The 22,550-nt window shown below is 38.7% G+C and overlaps 1 protein-coding gene across 3 annotated transcripts in view; it reads left to right on the forward strand.

Moving 5' to 3' along the window:
• The window catches only part of SMAP1 (small ArfGAP 1), a 154,583-nt gene that overhangs the window by 130,487 nt on the left and 1,546 nt on the right, over positions 1–22,550 (forward strand). For all 3 annotated transcript variants that reach the window (XM_045843203.1, XM_045843200.1, XM_045843202.1), the window contains 3 exons: positions 14,223–14,350; positions 19,379–19,550; positions 20,441–20,748. In XM_045843203.1, coding sequence (XP_045699159.1) covers positions 14,223–14,350; positions 19,379–19,550; positions 20,441–20,748 — 608 coding nt within the window. The remainder of the gene's footprint in view (positions 1–14,222; positions 14,351–19,378; positions 19,551–20,440; positions 20,749–22,550) is intronic.

Below are 22,550 nucleotides of genomic sequence, written 5' to 3' on the forward strand. Positions count from 1 at the left end.
CCCTGAGACACAACAATATTGAAACTAGACCAATTAATAACCCTATATTGGCCTCTAAGTGTTCAAACAAAAGGCAGAGTCATACGACTCTCACTTTAAACTAAAAGCTAGAAATAATTAAGCTTAGTGGAGAAGGCATGTGAAAAGCCAAGACAGGCCAAAAGCTGGGCATCTTACACCAGTTAGCCAAGTTGTGAATGCGAAGGAAAAGTCCCTGAAGGAAAATTACAGTGCTTCCCCAGGGAACACATGAGTGACAAGAAAGAGAAACTGCTTTATTGCTGATAGGAAAAAGTTCTAGTGGTCTGGATAGGAGATCAAACCAGCCACAACAGTCCCTTAAGCTAGAGCCTAATCCAGAGCAAGGCCCTAACTCTCTTCAATTCTGTGAAAACTGTGAGAGGTGAGAAAGCCAAAGAGAAGAGTTTGAAGGTAGGAGAGGTTGATTTGTGAGATTTAAGAAAAGGCCATCTTCATAAGTGCAAAGTAAAACAGCAAGTGCTGATGGAGAAGCTGCAGCAAGTTATCCAGAAGACCTAGCTAAGATACAGTGAATAAGGATGGCTACACTGAACATGTTTTCATTGTAGATGAAACAGCCTTACATTGGAAGAAGATGCCATCTAAGACTTTCATAGCTAGAGAGAAGTCGGTGAGTGCTTGACTTGAAAGCTTCAAAGGACAGGCTGACTGTCTTGGTATAGGCTAATGAGCCTGGTGACTTGAAGTTGAAGCCAGTGCTCACTTACCATTCTGAAAATTCTAGGGCCATTAAGAATGATGCTAACTCTACTCTGCCTGTGCTCTATAAATGGAACACAAAGCCTGGATGACAGCACATCTGTTTACAACATGGTTAACTGAAATTTTTTTGGTGTCTCTTCTTTTTTTAATATATTTTATTGATTATACTATTACAGTTGTCCCATTTTTTTCCTCCCCTTTATTCTCCTCAGCCTGCACCCTGCCCCAACTGACATCGCCCCCCCCCCCATTAGTTCATGTCCATGGGTCATACTTGTAAGTTATTTGGTTTCTCCATTTCCTGTACCGTTCTTAACCTCCCCCTGGGTATTCTGTACCTACCATTTATGCTTCTTAATCCCTGTACCTTTTCCCGCATTCTCTCTCCCCCCCTTCCCTGCTGATAACCCTTCATGTGATCTCCATTTCTGTGATTCTGTTCCTGTTCTAGGTGTTTGCTTAGTTTGTTTTTGTTTTTTAGGTTCAGTTTTTGATAGTTGTGAATTTTTGTCATTTTACTGTTTGTACTTTTGATCTTTGTTTACTTAGATAAGTCCCTTTAACATTTCATATAATAAGGGCTTGGTGATGATGAACTCCTTTAACTTGACCTTATCTGGGAAGCACTTTATCTGCTTTCATTCTAAATGATTGCTTTGCTGGATAGAGTAATCTTGGTTGTAGGTCCTTACCTTTCATGACTTTGAATACTTCTTTCCAGCCCTTTCTTGCCTGTAAGTTTTCTTTTGAGAAACCAGTGGATAGTCTTATGGGAACTCCTTTGTAGGTAACTCTCTCCTTTCCTCTTGGTGCTTTTAAGATTCTCTCCTTATCTTTCATCTTGGATAACTTAATTATGATGTGTCTTGTGGTGTGTTTCCTTGGGTCTAACTTCTTTGGTACTCTCTTGAGCTTCCTGGACTTCCTGGAAGTCTTATTTCCTTTGCCAGATTGGGGAAGTTCTCCTTCATTATGTTTTCAAGTAAATTTACAATTGCTTGCTCTTCCTCTTTTCTTTCTGACACCCCTATGATTCAGATGTTGGAATGTTTACAGTTGTCCAGGAGGTTCCTAAGCCTCTCCTCATCTTTTTGAATTCTTGTTTCTTCATTCTCTTCTGGTTGAATGTTTATTTCTTTTTTTCTGCTCTACATTGTTGATTTGAGTCCCAGTTTCCTTCCCTTCACTGTTGGTTTCCTGTACATTTTCCTTTATTTCACTTTTTGTAGCCTTCATTTCTTCCTCTATTTGGTCTGTTACATAGTAATAAGGGGCGGAGCCTTAAGATTCATCAGGGCAGGGCAACTCACAGCTCTGTGTTGTGGTGCTGTTGTGTAGAGTGGATGTTGTGTTAGCAGGCATTAACACATCAATCTCACTGTACATCTCCACCATAGGTTTTGGTTGACTAGAGGCATTGTCAATGGGCACTAATATTTTGAAAGAAATCTTTTTTTTTTCCTAAGCTGTAGGTCTCAACAGTGGGCTTAAAATACTCAGTTAACCTAACATGGGCCCCGATGTCAGTTTAACTAAATATTTTAAGCCTACTGTTTTAAGCTCAATATTTTAAGCCTGCTGTGCACTGGTGCCAAGTGGGGCCTCTCACTGGGTGTGGCAGGGCAGGAGCAACTTTGGAGGGGTACTATCCTGGGTGGGTCCTCAGGGAAACACATGGGTTGGGGGCAGGGGTGAACAGCGTTAACAAGATTAATGGAGAATGTCAGATATGACACCTCCCAGCGTTGGGCCAGCTAGGTTAAGGGAAGGGGGAAAATGGCACCCACCAATACTCTGGCTCAAGAGAAAGTTCCAACAGATCCCTGCCCCTCCAGCACACACCCTAAAATTAGTCAGTGTGTCACCTTCACATATGACTTAGGTGCTTTTCAAACTGCTGCTTCTGTGCCAGGACTCAGAAAGAGCACTGCTTTTGGGTTTCCCGCAGCCCTTTGGCTCTCCCAGACATATAAGCCTTACTGAGTTTCAAAACCAGATGTTATGGGGGCTCCAGTATCTGGCGCAGGTGCTCCAGGCTAGGGCTCAGACCCTTTGCTCTTCAGGGACGACCTCTGCAGTAGTAACACCCCCTTCCCCCCATACTTACAAGTCACTGTGTGGGGAGTGGGGAGTAGGGTACGTCCTAACTACACTTAGTCTCTACCCCTCCTACCCGTTTTGGTATGGCTTTTACCCTATATCTGTGGTTATAGCAAATCTGTTCTGCTAGTCTTCAGGTTCTCAGAGATGGTTGTTCTCTATGTGGTTATAGTTTTGGTGTCAGTAAAGGAGATGAGCTCAGGATCTTCCTACTCCACTATCTTGAGCTCGATGCCAGGAGTCTTATCCTTTCATGCCATTTTAGCTTGCCCTTAAAAGTTGTTCTTTGTGGTTCGTGCTCTGCCCCTGCCCTGATGGCAATTTTAAAAGAAGTTCTGTGGGTAAAATTCTTTCAAACAGCATCACATGCTACAGAGAAGTCATTTTTAAAAGGAGGAGTCAATTGATGCAACAAACTTCATTGTTGTCTTGCTTTAAGAAATTTTTACAGCCCACGCTGACCAGTCAGCAGCCATCAACATTGAGGTTACACCCTCCACCAGCAAAAAGATTGACTTGATGAAAGCTCAGGAGATGGTTAGCAATTTTTAGCAGTAAAGTATTTTTAAATTAACATATATAAATCATTTCTTAGACATGATGCTATTGCACACTTAATAGACTGTGGTATACTAACAACTTTTACATGCACTAGGAAACCAAAAAATTAATGTGACTCGGTTTATGGCAATATTCGCTTTATTGTGGTGGCCTGGAACTGAACCAGGAATATCTTTGAGGTAAGCCTGTAAAGGAGCAGAAAAGAGTTCCCCTGTTTTTTTCTCAGTGGACAAGTTCAAGGAATATACAATTTGGGGAAAGTTTTAAAGTTTTCATTCATACTTGTATTTCAGGAAATAAAACTTAACCACCTTGGCCAAATTCAGATGGGTTGGCAATGCTAATTATATATAGGTATCAGTATATAGCCTACTTAATTATCTAGTAATGTATACTCCAGTTTCATATAATGAAAGAGATAACTCCATTACCCTTTCTTGTGTAAATTTTTTTCTTTCAAAAATATTTTTCTAGATAGAAACTAAAGGATAAAATACCAGTAGAAAGCACCCTACTTACCTTAAAACAGAAAATTCCTACAGGGAAATTTGTATTTCTCAAAGTCCATATGCTGTAAAATAAAACGAGTTTGGAAACACACTAAAAGAATGCCTGAGTTACCAGCAGTGACCCTGGAAAACCACCAGTGTTTTGGGAGTTGGGCATTGACCAGACCAGGAGGGTGTTTGTGTACTTGTATGCACACCTTTCTTTCTAGACAGAAGGGGAAAGAGGAATATTCTAGCACTGGTGCCCAAAGTAATTTTATAGTTTGTTTTTCAGATATGGTTTAAAATCTGATAAAAACTATATTGCTTCTGTTCAGAAGAGTGTGTTTAGCGAGCTGTTGTAAACTGTTGCCACTCTTTCAAAAAGGAGGTCTTAGGAATTGGTTTTATTTTTGATAATCACACCTGTGGAGAAGAGATAATGCAGATAGGAGAGTATATTGCTAAAGAACTGGCTAAATAGGCATATACTTACTAGCACCAGAAACATGTGGGGCATGGGCAGGATCTCGATGATACCCCAGACTCTGGGAAAGAGTACTTCTTCGTAGTGCTGAAACAGCACAGGACCTCTGATGGACAATGCATCAAACAATATATTTAGGTGCTTAAAGGAATAAAAAATGACCTGTGAGTGAGGCTACTTGTGATTGTCTAAAAGTGGCTTAAACATAAGGCATTTAGTAGATGAGAAATCTAGAGGCCAGGTGGCTCACGGCTGCGCAGTGTTGGAACTTCAAGGTCTGGAGCCATGCTTCTCTTTCCTTCTTCCCATTCTGCCACCCTCAGTACAGCCCTGGCTTTGATGTTTAGAATTGTCCCCTCATGGTCTGCAAATGGCTGGTGTAGCTCAACGTTGTAACCACAACGTTGTGGTTACAGGACTGCATCCAGAGGGTGTTGTTTTCTTTACAAGTTTCTTTTCTTGGGAAAGAGAACTTTTCCCAGAAAATTTTCCAGCCCAGTTCTCAGGGTACCCCTGACCTGAATTGGATTATATGACCTCATTCTAGTGGTAATGAAGCTAGGAAAATAATATTTAACCTCTAGAGTGGGAGGTAGGCTTTGCCATCAAGAAGTACTACATGGGGTTTTGGCAGTTGGAAAGGGTGAGTTGCAAATTATTATCTTGTAGTACTTACTGTGTGCTAGGCACTGTTTTGAGTGTTTATAGATATTTTATTCACCAGATCTTTGTAGCAGCCTTGTGGTTGGTGAACTATCATTATTTCCATTTTACAGATAAAGAAACTGAGGCACAACAAGGTTAAGTCGCCCAAAGCTACACAGCTAGTAGATTACAGAGTCAAGTCCATGTTCTTAGCTGTTACACTGTATTGAGCTGTGATGAAAATAAAACTCTAAGCCTACCAGATGACATTGTGCCATTCAAAACAGATATTGGGCCTGTTTGTCAAATTGATAGCTGGCAGCTTTGTGTCATAAGAGGAGCACTGGATTTAGAGACAGTACCTGTATTTTGTCTTGGGCCCTAGCATCTTATCTGGGAAATGGAAGAATCCCCCTGTGATCGATGGCCAGAATACATGAGTAAATAAACATGAAACACCTAACATGGTGATTTGCATGCCGTACGGGGCTGAGACTGTAACCTGAACATCAGTCAGGTCAGAGGAGATCAGTAAGAGGTAAGTTAGCATGGGAACCATGGTCATAAAACATGGTCTTAGCCTGTGGAGGACTTGTAGCTGCCTGAAAAACTGAGGATACTGGGCAGCTTCAAAGAAATCTAGTCTGTCACTATTTGTTAGACATTTACAAAGAAATTTTTATTATACAATTTATTTCATATTTATGTATTTCTTGTCTTTTGAGGCTATAAAGCGATATAGAACTATTTGATAGATTTATATTTATTTAAATTCACATATTTAAAACAATGAGTTCTATGAAGTTTACTCCTTAAACCACGTCTCAGCAGTCTCCATACAGCAGTTGTACGTCGATGTGTATGTCTCCTGGAAGATGGACAGTGCTGCAGGGCCCCTCTGCACAGCACTGGGGCGCCCACGCACACTGGTGTCCCCATGTCAGCTGGCCGGGTTACACGGAGAGGTTCAGAGAGGGAGTCCTGAACAGAACAGAGGTTAGGTCGTCTTTGAAGACCAGTTCAGTCATTTAGCCAGCCCAAATACTAATTTAGCATTAAGAAAGATTAATTTAAAAACAACAACAACAACAAATAGTTCCCCTTAACTCTCAGGCACCTATATTTTTGTAAGCATTTGAAGACAGGTCTGTAGCTTGAAAATTTTAGTATGCTTCAGATGGACGTTTGTGGCTTGAATTTACAAGGTAATGCATATGGATGTTTATTTCATTTATAAAGCAAGTTATGTTTTGATATGAAGGGATTCCAGGTAATATTTTTATTAGGGTAAAAAGCTTTAAATGGTTTCAGGAGTAAAAAATAAAAAGGGTTCTTTGAATAACATGAAAATTTATAAAGCTTTAAGAGGACAGATTTTTGCCATTAAGAAGAGCATCACTGCATTTCATAGCAGCAGCCTTTTTTAATCATTGCTCTTCCCACTTTAAATTCATTCTTTCTTAGGATGATGCATCAGTAGTTACCGATGAAGAATTAGACTTGGCAGTTTTCATTGTAGCAAGGGTATGCTGAAAGCTGAATGTTCATACTCAGTCAAAAACGGTAATGAAAAGCATAACACCCATTTACTTATATTCTTATCTGCCTTAAACTAGATTAGCAATACAGAAAATCTCACGCTGCTCTTTGACATTTTTTTATTGTTTGTACAAATAGACTATGACCAGCTAATGCCTCTGACATTCAAGTAAAGGATGAATTCAATTAATATTTATTGAGCCCCAGCAGAGTTCACGGAACTCTAGTAAATACCAGAAAATGCAGCTCAGTGTGCATGTGCAAGCAGGGGAAGAGGTTTCAATCTGGAAACTAGAAGACAGAATTATTGCTGAGAGAAGAGACGGGATTACATAAGAGAATTGGCTATGAGAATTCAGTTTGAAATCTGGAATAATACTAAAATTCCCAGTTTAAATTGTATTTTCTTTAATTCAAAGGTTAATTTTCTTGCTGCTGGTAAGTCAGAGGGAGGAGCAAATGAGGTTTTTAAAGTATTGTGCAAACTTATTTCAAGTAAAATCTAATGTGTTATGGAGGTCACCTTTAGAGTGAATAACAGTTGGAGAAGATAAGCAACTTCCCAGGTAAATACAGCTCTTGGTGCCTTACCTTTGTAAAGCATGTTATGACTTAAAACCCACCTGCCTCTGACTGAGCAGACCGCTTCAGACTACTGGTCAGGTGCTGTGACAACACACATGGAACAACTCTGCTGGAGAGGAGAGGAAGATGTTCTCTGGCCCACAGGGCAGCTGGTAGAGGGGACTGACCCATGTCTGGTGTGACAGCTGTGACAGCAGTGATGCACCAAGCTGTGTCACAGAGTTACTCTAGAGGACACATTTCTGATTTAGATAGATAATTCCCACCTCATTGTCATTGGTGAAGTGGAGGTACCAGGGAAGAGAGTCCAGTTGGGAAGGAAGCAGTAGTAATGTGGGAGTGGAGCAGTTCTGTGGAATCTGTGGCTATACAGACAGGAGGAGGAGCTAGCCAGGATATCAATAGTGGTGGCCACAGAGGGGCTCCCAAGATACTGTGGCCCTAGACTCAAAGGGAGGAGATTTTCAAGATGGAAGGATCAGCAAGTGCTAAATGAGGTGGTTAGCAAGGACCAGAGAGGGGTTTTGTAACCAGATCACTGGTACTTTTCAGAAATAGTGTCATTATTTCACTTTTTCTCCCAGCTGAAGTAGGATCACCTGACTTGTTTCCACCATGGCGCTGTCACCAGTAAAACGTCTCATAATCTGTATTTGGAAAGCGTTTCAATTTTTCAGTTATTTATTGAGCATTTTGCTTTGCTCCAGCATTAAATTAAGCTGTACTCTTCCTGGTGAGAAGATAGGAGGGAGTGAAGGTGGCTGTGGGTATAAATATGGTTAATGTAGTACAGAGGCCAGTAGCACACTGAGGCATGCCTATCCATCCAAATGTGTTCAGATGTCATTAAAAACTAAAAATGAAAATGTAAAGGCACGTGGGAAGGCTGCCACTTTGCATGCAGCCTCTGGCGGTTAGCAGGGAGTCAGCAGGTCTGACTGATCAGATGTGGCTGACACTGGCAGTGGTGCAGGGCTTGGGGCTTATGGGCCCAGGAGTCACTTGTTGCCTGAGAGGGAGCTCAGCTAGCTAACTACTGTGGCTGCAGTGGGTAGTGAAGTCAACCCTGCTTTCATAGGGAAGTTGGGTAACTACCTATTTTAACCCCACTTGTGCTTTGGGGCACCAGGAAAAGTTTCTCAAACTGGTTATAGCAATTATGTTTTCCAGGTGCAACACCAGACTTCTGTTGAAATTTTAGGCTTATTGTATAAACATTCTCTCACTGAGGTAATGTGGTGATTCACTTGAGATGCTTTATATCTGATCAGAGTACCTGGCAATAGAAAAAATAAAAATATTAGTGTCAAAAGTGTGTTACTAAAATGCAAAGTGTTATTATATTATTTTCCTTTAGTTTATAAATTACCGTTGAAAGGCACTTGGAAGGGAACAAGAAGACAGTAAATGTTGTTATAAATACTTTGTTTACTTTCACTCATTTGGATTTTGGTATCAGATGAGTTATGGGATAGTCATAGTTAAGAGAATCAGTAGTCTCACTCATATTAAGGATTTCTTGATGGTAGAGACTGGTCTTCATGACTTTGTCCTGTTTGAAATGTTACCTCCTTTTAAAGCATCTGTCAACATCATGATGTGAAATAGGCCAGTAAACGCACGCTGGGCATGCTGTGAGTTCATGTGAGATGCTGCACTGCTTTCAACAACTTTTTTCCTTTAACTCAAAACATTTTAATCTTTTCTTGTAAATTTCTGATATATGTGCAGTTTAAAACAGTTTTAAACAGTTTTCAGATAAAATAACTAGTATGAAACCTTAAGGTAACATAGAAAATGGTTACCCACAAGCGAATAACTAACCGTAGGCTTGATGCCTTGTCTTTAAGACTGAAATTCCTTCTTCATTTTACTGCATTGTCCTGATTTCTTCTGTTTGCTCATTGCCTTTTTAAGGGGTCCTTTGTGCTTCATTATTGTTCTTTATGATGTCTTCCTAACTGAATTTCTTCAATTTGCCTTAGGCTTTTCTTGTATTCTGGATCTCCCATTATTTTTATTGTCCACTGGCTACTGTTTCTGCATACTGATTAAAACAGATTGCTGCCTCCTCCTTCCACCAGTGTGTAGCTGAGCACAGAGCACAATACCCGCCCTGAGGTGCAGGTCTGGTGAATTCTCACTGTTTGAGCAGGTGTCCCTTCTCTCATAGTAGCCCTTGTGTGGGTTGGTCTGAGGTCCCCAACCCTGGAGGAGGTTTCTGTGTATCTGGGTGTACATGCATGTGTATTTTGTGCACACAAAACATAACCCATGCAGGTTTAAATACTTTTCTTAAATTGCACTACTTAAGCCATTTACTTTGAATAAACTTCATTTTTTCTAAATTTTTAAATATATCTGAGAAACTGTTTTCACCATCTTGATATTCTGTTGTCTTTGTGGCCTCTGAGCTTTTATTCATTTAATCAGCAAGTTAGTGGACTCCGTATCAAAAGGATGAATTGAATTCCCAGTGATTTGCAAATACTCTGTTAACTGATAATATGCCACAGCTGGTTCCCTCAGCCCAGTCAGCTCAGTGATGACCACGCCCACCTGTTCCCTCCCTATAAAGTGAGAAGGTACAGGGCTTGGCAGGAGGAGAGTGGAGTGGGGAGACATGAGAAACTATGAGTGTGGAGCTGAATGGTTTTTGAACTGTTTCTGTTGCTGCTTCTCTAACTTAGTACAAATAATTATAAACTATTTAAAAGTTGCTTTTCATTTTCAGAATTTTCAGTGATTTCTTTTTTATTAAGTTCTGTTGTAAACACATGACTTTTGATGAAATGTGGTTTAAGGGAACGAGCACTCACTGGTCTAGAGGTCAGAAGACTGTTCTAGTGCATGTTTTTCGGCACTGAACTGGGGAAGTGACACTGAGCAGGTGTTTAATCTCTCTGTGCCTTGGTTTCTGTAACTGGAGATAATGGAAAGAGATGCCCTTTCCATATTTCATGGAGACAAAATGATAACCTGCAAACATTCTATGGAAACATCCAGGAAACATGTTTATGATGATGATGATGATGATGATGATGATAACTAGTCTTTAACTGTTCCTTTTAATTTTTTTTAAATTCCTCACCCAAGGATAGTTTATTGATTTGAGAGAGAGAGGAAGGGAGGGAGAGGGTGGTGAGAGAGACAGAAGCATTGACATAAGAGAGAAGCATCGATTGGTTACCCCCTGTATGTGCCCCAACCAAGACTGAACCTGACCTAGGTATGTGCTCTAGGTATGTGCCCTACTGGGGGTTGAATCCATGACCTTTCAGTGTATGGGACGATGCTCCAAACAACTGAGCCACCCCCCTAGGGTTTAACTGTCCTTTTTACATACCAAAACTCAAAAGCACAACCATCAAAAGGAATTGAAACAATCTTTTTTAAAGAATGTGTGTAGCAAGCCAAATGTAGTGTGAGTCAAGTTAGCAGACATTGAAATCTGTTAGGAAAGCCCATTGGAAACTTGTCTTTACTGATTTGGCAAGGCTGAGTTTTCATTCAGGTTTAATGTTTGTTTTTCAACAGTTCTGTGACTGCATAGCTTTTGTGGTAACAATGAAAATTGATGAGAGTGAAATCTATCATATTGGGGGGTCATGGATCGAAGAGAGCTGGGTAAGGCATGTTGTAGGTGTGAGAGTGGAGGAGTCACCTGTGTCCATCACAAGGCTTGTACAGAAGGAAATGTTGGTCAGGCCTGGAAGAAAGTTCTTGTATTTTTGGAGCTAAGAGAAAATTTTCCCCAGTCAAAAATAGTGACAGCCTTGTCACAGCAATCACTGTTGCTCATTCTGAAGGATTCCAAAGTTGCTTGGACTTACATTGTGAGTTAACTTTCATGGCAGCTCCGCTAATTGAAGTAGGTGGTTGCAAGACAGTCCAAGTGTGTTGTTTGTGCGGAATGCCTTTTTGAGACTTAAAAGGCCAGTTAAAAAAATTTTTAAATGGAATGTGAAAATGGAGCTATTTACAGTGCAGTGGTAGATACAGAAGTCATGTTACCTTGAGGGAAGGAAGTGAGCTGTGTAAGTTTTATATTAAGAACTGTGGGTATTTACCATTCTGTTTCTGTAATGATGAAAGTCTGTAGCCCACCTAAATGCCCTCAGAAGTGAATGATTGAATAAATCACTTATTGAATAGGTCCATACAATATCACAGAATGCAATCCATCCCCACCTCCATAGACAATTCCATTTAAAGAAAACCATGTTTATATTGTTGTACATACATTGTTTTAAGTATGTTTATAAGCATATGTGTGAAGCCTAGAAAATGTATGGTAAGGGCCATTTTTTTGTGGCGAGATACACATAAATTAAAGATTTTAACCAGTTTCAAGAGTACAGTTCAGTAACATTAACTACATTCACATTGTTGTACAACCATCCATCACCATCATTCAGGGTAGGGAAGTCTTACTCATTTTTGCCTGGTTTGCATCTTTTACAAGAATGTGTTGCTTTCAGAGTAAAAACTGAGTAAGATTACAACCTAAGACTTTGCTGCAGTTCTGTGACATTAGACAAATTTAACTTTTTGTTCCATCTGTAAATGAAGATAGTACCTCTCTCATAGCATTCTTATAAAGATTAAACAAATGCATATGTGTTTATGTGTGTATTTGTATTTTTTCGAGCCTCGTATAAAACAAACACTATACTATATGTTGGCTGCTATTTTTACGAGTTACGCGTGTGATCCTAAAGGGTGTGAAGGGTAAAATATGACTTCAAAAGCCAAATTAAGTGCTCCATGTTTTTACAGATTAGATAATTTACTACTAGATAGGGTTTAGGTTTGAAAGTATAAATAAATTAATATTCTTAGTGGAGTATGATGTACTACTTAGAACACTTACAGTCTTTAAAAGATGCAGAGTATAAAAGTAATAAAAACAGATCATGTGCTGTGTTAGAGCAACCTTGGTTCTCACACCGTGCATCTATGGCCAACCACTGTTTTGGCTAGATGGACATGATAGTAAAAATGAATTGATACTATTTTCTTAATTCACCAAGGGAAAAAAGTAATAGTATTTTCTTATGTTTAAGGATTTTTCCATAAATTTGTCCTAATTGTTAGTATTTGTTATTACTTGAAAAAGCAAAGTAATTTAACTGTAAAACCAGAAATGATGACTTGTTAGCTTTGTCTTTTTTTTTTTACTTTGGTTCTTCTTGGTTGTACTTTGTTTGGGGGAGGGCATGTGCTTCTGTTTGTGAGTAGAAATTGCAGATACATAATATAGGCATGTTTCCATTACTGAATTAAACGTGTCTCTGATGTGGGTGTTTCCCTGTCGCTTCCTCTAGAGTTTATGGGTCAGAGCACCAGTGGCTTACATGTCCCTGGGTTGTGTTTATTTTCCTGAGCTGTTGTGATACCATAAAGATGGTCCTTTAGTTGTGTTTTTAATCTGAAAGATCTTGTCCTTTTAAAATATTTTATTTCTGGTTTATATTTACATGATGTACTATATACTTCATGTAGGTGGAATGTGGAATGGATTGAAAAACATAAAATAGATCTTCAAAGAGGCCTAACTTAAAATGAATGTTTCCATTTGAAAAGAATTAGCAATGAAAAAAATACTTTCATATATGTAATTTGAATGCTTTTGTGTCATAACTTGTATCTTGGCTTAAAATTCTATATGTTGTAAATTAGTAATAATCTGTGCATTGCTTTACTGCTTCAACCTTCATTTGTCCATAGTGCATGGGTAATATATATGATTCTGATAATGTCATATCACTGAAAATGACTGGAAAATATTTGCAGTTGATCTCTCCCAAACCTTTTGTGGGTTTCACACACTCTTTTATAGGCTAAGTAGTAAAAAATACTTTGTGACATTTTATTCATTGAAATTAATAATTTGTGATTCTCTGAAGCTTCAAATAGGATAAATGATACCGATTTCTATATTTCTACTTCAAAAAAGAGAAGAAACCCATGAGTTTCTCTGGGTTGTAGAAGAAATACCCAGGACGTGATAGCCCTTCCATTATTTTTGTCAAATATTTACATACCTGTTCTTTGCAAGACATCTCACTCAGTATTGAAGAACTTTGAAAAGATGACTGATTTGCCTTTTGACAAGTGTATGATATATCAAAGGCAGATCAAATAAGATTGCAAAGTGTTAAAACAGAAGCTCAATTGGGATGTATGTAAATCCCAGAGATTGGAGTTGTAATCCTCTGAACTGTTGGCTATGACCACAAAAAACTGACCCGTGGGAGATGTTCCATGTCCTGGAATACAGTGCTTGCACACACCACCTCACTCCACTCCAACTTCAACCCTTACACTTTCCACACTAATGTAAAAAGGAGATATTTAAAAAGATTTTTTGAATGATAGGGTGAGCAGGAAGCTGATAACAGGGTGTTGACACCCCACCAGAGTTCCTTTCCCAGTACAGTTCAGTGGCTTGGTACTGCCACCATGGAAGTGGCTGTCCTTGAATAAAGAAAGGGTTTGTTTCAGAGTTTATGGATACTTATGTAGAATCAATAGTGTTTTATTTCCCTTCCTCCCTCCCTTCTCCCTCCCCTCCTCTCCCCCCCTCCATCCAACCAGTTTTTTTCCCTTATAGTAACTTTAAAAGTCAACATTTCAAATCATCAACATTTATTTCCAAATTAGGTATTGACGATATGGAGTGATATCCAAAACACACTCACATATATTTCTGAAGAGGCATTGTAAGAATGTGGTATCAGATCCCAGTGTAGCCGGCCAGTCAACTCAAAAGTAGTGTCTCATGAGGTTTGGGGTATTAAATGAATTAACATATGCAAAGTAGTCAGAACAGTGCTGGGCAGATAAGGTACACACACACACACACACACAGTCTATTTGGATGTACAGAGTGAGTATAAAATATGGGTAAAAATTATTTCTGGACGAATAAGCAAAACTGGAAATGGTTTTTTTGAGGAAGAGTGTCAACATTTTGAACTGTTCTTTTTTTTAGCCATATATTTTTAAAATAATGCCATGTTTCAGGTATTAAGAGATTCTATTTTAAGACAAGAATTTGTTCTTCTCAGATGGTCCTGCCGAGGCACCAGTGGCCAATGGGAACACCACCACAGTGCCAGCTCTGAATGATGATCTGGACATCTTTGGACCAATGATTTCGAATCCCTTACCTGCAACTGTCATGTCCCCAGCTCAGGTATGTGGTAAGAATATGGTTTCACATACTCACTGCTTATTTCCTTTCTGAAGATTCTGAAACTTCAATTTTGAAAGAATTGTTTCTGAGGAGTCGCTGATTTGAAAGCCTCCTGTTCTTTAGACCATGTGTTGACAAACTAAGCCTGATGCTTGTTGGCAAATAAAGTTTTATTGGAACACAACCACTCCCATCATGTACATATCATCTGTGGCTGCTTTCACACTAAAAACACAAGTTGAATAGTTAGAACAGACACCATATGACCCACAAAGCCTAAATACTCACTGCCTAAATACTCACTTTGCTAACTTTTGCTTTAGGAAACAGCAGTGTTTACAGTGAACAAGTGGGAAAAATCAGACTATTCCAGCCTTTCCTGGGACAACAGGGTCACTTACCTCAGAGTTTATAAACTGTGAGTGTGTAACAATAGACTGGAGGCCGGTAGTTCTCTCCTTCTGCTCTACTGAGCCATCCCCAAGTAGTGTTTACGTCTGGTTGCAGGGAAACTAGGAATAAGAAATTCTGGACAGTTCAGCATTCATATTCTTTATTATGAAGATAAATTGTTTTAAATTAGCCTTAAAACCTTTTTTATTTTAGTGATTTTTAAAAGCTATTTAGAGTATAACATTAATGATCAGGATTTTTAGGTAAAGGAATTTTGAATTGCCTTCTGATTATTACATTGCAGTTTCTTTATTTGCCTATATTCCTTTTTTTTAAATTACGAATTGTTTAATACTTTAAATACTACTTCAGCTTTATTGAGATGTGACTGGCAAAATTATATATTTTAAATGTAAAACGTAATGATTTGATATATATATACATTGTACATTTTTACTTTTTGGGGGGACGTGAGAACAGAAGTTCTACTCCCAGCAAATTTCAGTTATACAATAAGTATATGGTATTTTGCCATGTATAATGCGCACTTTTTTGCCCAAATTTTTTAGGGAAAAATAAGGATGTGCATTATACATAGGTAGTACTAATTCCACATGTAAATATTGTGAATTTGTTACTGGTGCATAAAGTTTCTTGTGCCCTGTATGTATTATATTTTGTAATTATTTGTTACATAAAAATGTACCATAATATGTTAAAAAATAAATGCTAAAATTTCTTTACAATACAAAAACAAGTATCTGAATATAAGTAAATACATAATTGATTTGAAAAATTAAAATGAAAGATTTTTTTTCCTGAAAGTTTGGACCAAAAACATGGGTGCGCCATTGTACATGGGAGCACATAGACACAGGAGCACATTAGACATGGCAAAATACGGTAGTCAACTGTAGTCACCATGTTATGTTGCACTTTAGATCCTCAGACCTTACCTCAGCTGAAGGTGTGTGCCCTGTTTTTTATTTGTGCCCTGAAAGGTTTTCCAAGCCCCTGTATTTCCTCCAGCCCTACACATATGAGTGATACCATGCAGCCATACGGTATTTGTCTTTCTTAAAGGTGAAATATTAACTTGGAGGAATATGGATTACTCTTAAGCAGAAAATTTTAAGGTTCTATTTTAAATTTATACTTTACAAATAACCAGTTTGTTTCAGTGCAGCATAATTTCTGAGGTAAAATACTTCCTTTTCTCTAGAAAAACTGAACCAAATTGGAATTGTTTAGATGGAAGGTTTTAATATGAAAGAAGTTAGGTCTTACTGAAAAGACTACTTACATATATTTTTGTTATACATGTTTATTGTTATGGCAGTCATTGTATAACTACTACCAGAATTGAGCACATGGATTTCTTAGGAATATTAGTTTAAATGCATTGTTATCAAAATCATGTTCAGCATTAATGTTTATTTTCAGAAAAGAACTTTATTTTATGGCTGAGCCCCCTCCCCCACCCCCCACCACATAGAAAGAGGGACTAAGTGTTGCTATTGATGTTTCAGTTGACATTAATTACTTTGTGAATTAGTGCAGGTTTGGGTATGCATGTGATAAAAAATTGTCTAATGCTAATGTGGCTTTAGAAAAAAGTATTTAAGATATTTGACAGTCTGAGTTTGAAAAGCAACTTCTTTTGGTCAAGCATTCTAGTGAGGTTGCTTTATCTGCTAGACTTCTTTAGATTCTACGGGGGCATGAGAGTTGCTTTGCAACTGCTTGAAGAATTAGATCCACATCTGAGGCTTCCATGTACCTCAGGTATTCTGTTCAGTATCAAAGCAGCAAGGGGGACCCTGCAGACTTCATTTAACTGCTAAGTATAAGTAGAGCCACGATGAGAGTGTGTGTGGATAGCTTCTGCTGTCGTGAGGGGTTGGTCTGGCCTCCATGCTTTGGGCACTCTGCATCACTAACTGGTAGCACATCAGGGCTAATACTTTTAATCACACGTAATTCTTTTTTTTCAGACATTGATTTTGAACCAAAATTGTGCCTGTTTTATTGAGCCCTATAAAATATTTGGTGAACAGTAAAGATCCAAATCCAGACATATTTTCAAAATAATGTCTTTGAAATGGGGGTAGGTGGGTTAAAGTATACCTTTTATGCATAAACTGGTAATACATAATTTACTATTTTTGGTGGGGTTTTATCACATGGAATTGATTGGACACCAGTAGGAATTACTGTTGACCACTGAACAATGGGGGGCTAGGAGCACCAACTCCGAGCAGTCAGAAGTCTGCATATAACTTTTGACTCCCCAAAACATTTATATCTTACCGTTGACTGGAAGCCTTACTGATAACAGTCAACACATATTTTGTATGTACGTATTATATACTGTATTCTTACAATAGAATAAACTAGAGGAAAAAAAGTAAGAAAATTGTAAGAAAAAAACAGTAGCAGTACTGTATTTACTGAAAAAAAAAAAATCTGTGTATAAGTTTACCAGGACAGTTTAAACCTGTTGTACAAGGGTCAGCTGCCCTCTGGATCCTGTATTCTTTCACTCCTGATTTTATTTTCTGAGCATAGCACAAATTCTAGTAAAACATTTTCCCTCTCATGTGAATATGACATAGATTGCCTTACTTGTCTGGCTGCGTAGTCTCCCCTAAGGGGACTGGAGGTGCTTCCCAGAGTGTACATGTGTACTGGGGGTTGAAGGGAATTGTTCCAGTCCCCGAAGGTGACATACAGAGGCCACCCCTGTCCTTTCCTATCTGTAATGTATATACACCAACAGTGTCTGGACCTGCACAAGTACTGTGACCTGTCCTTGGTTCAGCCCTGGGAATTCCAGTCAGTCAGAGAGCCTTTGCTCAGGGGTCCTGCAGCCTCTCGAAGTGAAAAATAACAGGCAAAAATTTTATCCTGAAGTTGTACTGCTGGTAAAGGGGGCACCAGAAATAATAAATGGTCATTTGAGTGCTCATTAGCCATGCAGTTTGGTTTGGCCATTTTAAGACTATGTCCACGTTGAGGTAGATGCTCTACATTACCTTTGTCGAAAGAAATACCCTTGTTTAAAGCATGCGAGTATTGGTTAGGCTGCTCTAGTGGGAGACTGAAGTAATGTAACTCCTTCACAGGGAATAGAACTCAGAATGTTTGAGCAGGTTCTTGGATTGAACAGAAACTACACATGATGAGAAGATGACTTGGTGAGGTGGCTGCTTTGTTATCTAACAATACTAAAAGTAAATACTGTGTGCTTATCCCCGCCATTGTGCAAAGCACATCTTGTGGTCATCAAACAACTCTTTAAGGAGGGTGATGTTGTTATCCCATTTTACAGTAGACGGGCAGTGGGCATTAAATGAATGAATGATGGTGCAGTAATTGCAGTAAATGTGGGCTCTAATCTGGCAGGCAGCCCCAGAGCCCACGCTCTTAGCTTCTGGGGTCTTTGCTTCTTCGTTGGTAGTTCAGGTGCATTTGTTATATTTGGTATTCCATTGTGTCCAACTTTACACATTTCAGATCTTTTGCAAAGTTAAGTGGATTTTTCTAACTAAAACTTCTTACTTAATTAGTCATAATAGATTCAAAATATTACTCTGCCTAAGTTAGTTTGTAAGTATAATGCTTGAATGGTGATTTATTATAAGGCTTTTTTTGGCAAAGATGTTAAATGTTTGGATTTTTAAAAAATTCAAGGTAAATCATATACATGATTTTTAACTTCTATTTGCTACTCACCTTATTCTATACTTTGAGAAGACATACTCAGTTTTTACTAGTCTTCATAGAATTCTTTGAAACTCTTCATATCTAAAACAATTCCATATAAACAAATGTGAATGTGATTGAAAATTAATGACTACAGAGATTGTTAAACTTAGGTTATCAGTTGTGATTGGATGACACCATGTGCAAGGTTGAGGACATTAAGTGAAATTTTAGTTTTGTAGTAAATATCCACATGTTTATTTGGGTTTAGGTTTGTTTGCCCCTGTCCGTAAGTGGAATACGAGATCTGGCTTGACAGGACAGGTGGTTAAAGTACTTCTTGTTTTCTGGAAAGCAAGTACTTCACTGGTTCTGCTGTACTTCATTTCTGGAAAGACGAGAAGCATTCTAAGGTGTGGTTAAAACTGATCTAGATTAGTTTTATAAGAATATCACAGTGCAGCTTTTGAAAAGCTTCTTTTAAAAAGAAGACAGAACCAGCCTTTGCAGCGCCCTCTTACAGTCTTCTGTAATAGTATAGGTGTTCTTTATTCCAAGGGACACCAGCTCCTTGAAGCAGTAGTTGCTGAGGAATGGTAGTGCTCACACAGCAGCCACCTACCCCTACCTGCTGCTGAACCCATTGTGGTCAGGACATGCTACAAGAATCAGCATCAGTCTAGCAGGTAAACACAACTTATTATGAAGCAGTTTTGGTCTACCTCTTCTTCATTAATACATTCAAAATAAGAAACATTGTACCTTTATCCTAGGTGTTTTCGTGTGGGCTGTGAGTGAACTTTAATGTCTCTCTTTTACCTTCTACAACTTGTGAATTTCTAATTTCATAACTATACTTGGTTTTGAAGCAATGAATGACCCATGTTTTAGTATGGAGAATTCAGCAACATGTTTTGGTGTTTGTCTCAGGGGACGTCCTCTGTACCAGCAGCTGCCACTGTGTCTACAGTACCATCTGGGGATCTGGATCTCTTCACTGACCAAACAACAAAGTCAGAAGAAGTGGCAAAGAAACAACTTTCCAAAGACTCCATTTTATCTCTGTATGGTGCGGGGACCATTCAGCAGCAGAGCACTCCTGGTAATGCGCTCTGACTCTGCTTTCAGGGAACGCAGTAACATTGCTAGAAGTATATCCTTTGTGGTTATAATAGTATCAGTTATATTTCTTTCCCATTTTTTTGTGTAATGGGTGCTTTGTTGCAATTTACAGAACTACAGAACTAAATGAATTATTAGAATTAAAAAGCAGGTACAGGATTCACAAAACTTTATTCATTTAGAATTAACAAGCTGTTCACATATCACTTAAAATACTGTTTCACAAGCTTCTAGGAGGACATGGATTATCTTTGAAGAATTATGTCAGTTTGATTTGCATGAAGTCTATAACTGTGTACAGTATGGTATCTTCTCTGCAAGTAAATAATAAGCAGTCTGAATTATCACCTGAATTCCAAAAAAGGTTTGAAATTTTAAAAATAAGTATAATGAAATACTAGCATGGTAAAATTTGTTGTTTACATAGTTGAAATCTGTCAGACTCTCTCTTAAAATCATTATTTCAGTTCATTATCTGAACTGAAATTTGACATCCTGTTTGCCTTAAAGCCAGACACAGAGAACTCTCCCTGGAGTGTCTGGGGGTGGAGACCAGTGGTGCAAGTCAGCAGAAATGGCGCAGCCTCTCATGCGATGCAGTTGGTCTTCACTCACAGTGGATATTTTATTATAACATATACTATTACCAGATTTATTTATTCTGATTAAAAGTGCTCAGGTTCATAATGGATTTATGTGCGTTCTGGAACTAATTAACTCTGAGATAGTAGGGTGTGAGTTGGTCTGAACAATAGGAGCAGCCAAACCCAAAGTAAAATTTTGCTGTGCAATCATAGAGGTGAATGCAGCTGTGTACAATAGGTCTGTTCTTGTGATTCATTTTCTTTTTTCATGGTTCCTATGATGCAGGTGTATTTATGGGACCCACAAATATACCATTTACCTCACAAGCACCAACTGCATTTCAAGGTTTTCCGTCAATGGGCGTACCTGTGCCTGCAGCCCCTGGCCTCATAGGAAATGTGATGGGACAGAGTGCAAGCATGATGGTGGGCATGCCCATATCCAATGGGTTTGTGGGAAGTGCACAAACTGGTGTGGTGCCACTGCCGCAGAATGTGATTGCCCCCCAAGGTGGAATGGTGGGACAGATGGGTGCGCCCCAGAGTAAGTTCGGCCTGCCACAAGCCCAGCCACCCCAGTGGAGCCTGTCGCAGGTAAGGGCCCTCTGCTCCCCAATTTACCCAAAGTCAGAGAAACAAGGTTACATTCTGAATGGTTTTGTTCACATTTAAATCTAACAGTGTACACAGCAGAAAGAATTGAGTAGGGATAATGAAGTTATATCAGACAAATCACCTGTCATCGTCCCCTGTGTTCAGAGTATTCTGTAAAGAAGTGTTGAGCATTTTGTCATTTCAGGTTATAATGTTAATGGTGCATATCCCTAATCTAGTTGTGACAGCTAGAAATTATCTTGGGCATTTTAAGAGACTGTCTGCCATCTTTGAAATTAGCAGCAAGTGTTAATCCAGCTCCCGGGTGGCATGTTTCTATAGTCTGCTTAGACCACCCAACCTGTCTTCACTAATTTGGGGGGCAGGAGGTTGGGGCAGCTTTCACAAAGTACCCCAGTCTCATAGTCTTTCTTACAGCACTGCTTTGTGAGGGGTCTAGGCAGGTCACCAAGTCATGTGGCTAAGGTTCATGGATTTATAAAAAAATCTTTTTGTTCAAAAACCTTTGTAAAGTTCTGTTTCCTTTTACTTATCCTATAATTAGGTTTATACTTTTAGAAAGTACCCACTAGTTCAAGGATTCCTGTAAGATATGAACCAATCTGCATTATCCTGTTTCTACCTCAGTTAGTTTAGAGCTACAAGAGGACACATTAGTACAACCTCCTTGAAGCCCACTTCTATTTTAGGTGCTGTCTTCTAACTTTTCTCTGGCCCCATAGGAAGGTCTTCAGACTTAGGTTCATGGTCCTGCTCTTCTTCCCTTTACACTTGCTATTTGCTGTTTCTGCAGCATTTTCATGACCTTGGCTCCTGCTCAGCTGTTCTACCTCGAGAGCACTCAAGGAATCATCTGTAGTGATTTCTAACCAATATTAGCAAAATCACTGCATATCTCATGAATGCTCCAAATTATTTTTTACTATCACTATTTAAAGTAATATCTTGTATTCCATTGGTCTGTACTCTCTAGGAATCTCAAAGATTATAAGGACCAAATGGCAGTAAAAGCTTTCTGTAGCCAAAATGCTGAACCACAGCCAGCTGAGGTTAAGGTGCTGGATCAACCTGTAAGGAGTTACCTGTGGGTTCTATTGGCCAGTGAGAGGGTGGTTAAAACATCCTTTCGTAGGTATCAGAAGTGATCTGTCCCTGCAGACACATGTCTCACTAGTGATGTGATTAACACTAGTATCTAAAAAATTGCAACTTTAAACTTTATTAAGAATACAATTGAACCCTGTGCATAGGTTTTGAATCTACTCTGCACTTTATAGTCAGTCCTCTTGCCTTTCTGTAACCTGTTATCAATCTTAGAGGTAAAAGAACCACAGGGAAAGGGTTGAGATGCTTATATACATACAATACACATACATGACTTCAGTCTGAAAGAAAAATGTATGAAGTCTTATACCTTATTATTATAGAATGAAAACTTCAGATGTTTATGGTTAGCCAAGTGAAAGAAAAATGTATCCTTTCTGACCTTTAATATATAGAAAGTATATAGAGCCATTTAAGATTTTGATGAAGGCAGAATAGCTGTGATACACAATTTATAATTTTGGAGTATTTTACTTTCTAAAATTTCCAGTCTTCAGTAGTTAAAGCACTAGTACAGTTGAAATTTAGAATAGTGGACTCAACCATACACCCAGATACAATTGCGAAGATTGCTTTGGCACTTTTCAGTTGTGGTTAATCCTTGAGGGACAAGGAATTGAGTATAGAAAATGAACAAATATGTTGGAGTGCACTTTATGGACAGTGCTAAAAGTTGG

This window comes from Phyllostomus hastatus, unplaced genomic scaffold, assembly GCF_019186645.2.
Source record: "Phyllostomus hastatus isolate PE091 unplaced genomic scaffold, TTU_PhHast_1.1 phas_contig_40, whole genome shotgun sequence".
NCBI lineage: Eukaryota > Metazoa > Chordata > Mammalia > Chiroptera > Phyllostomidae > Phyllostomus > Phyllostomus hastatus.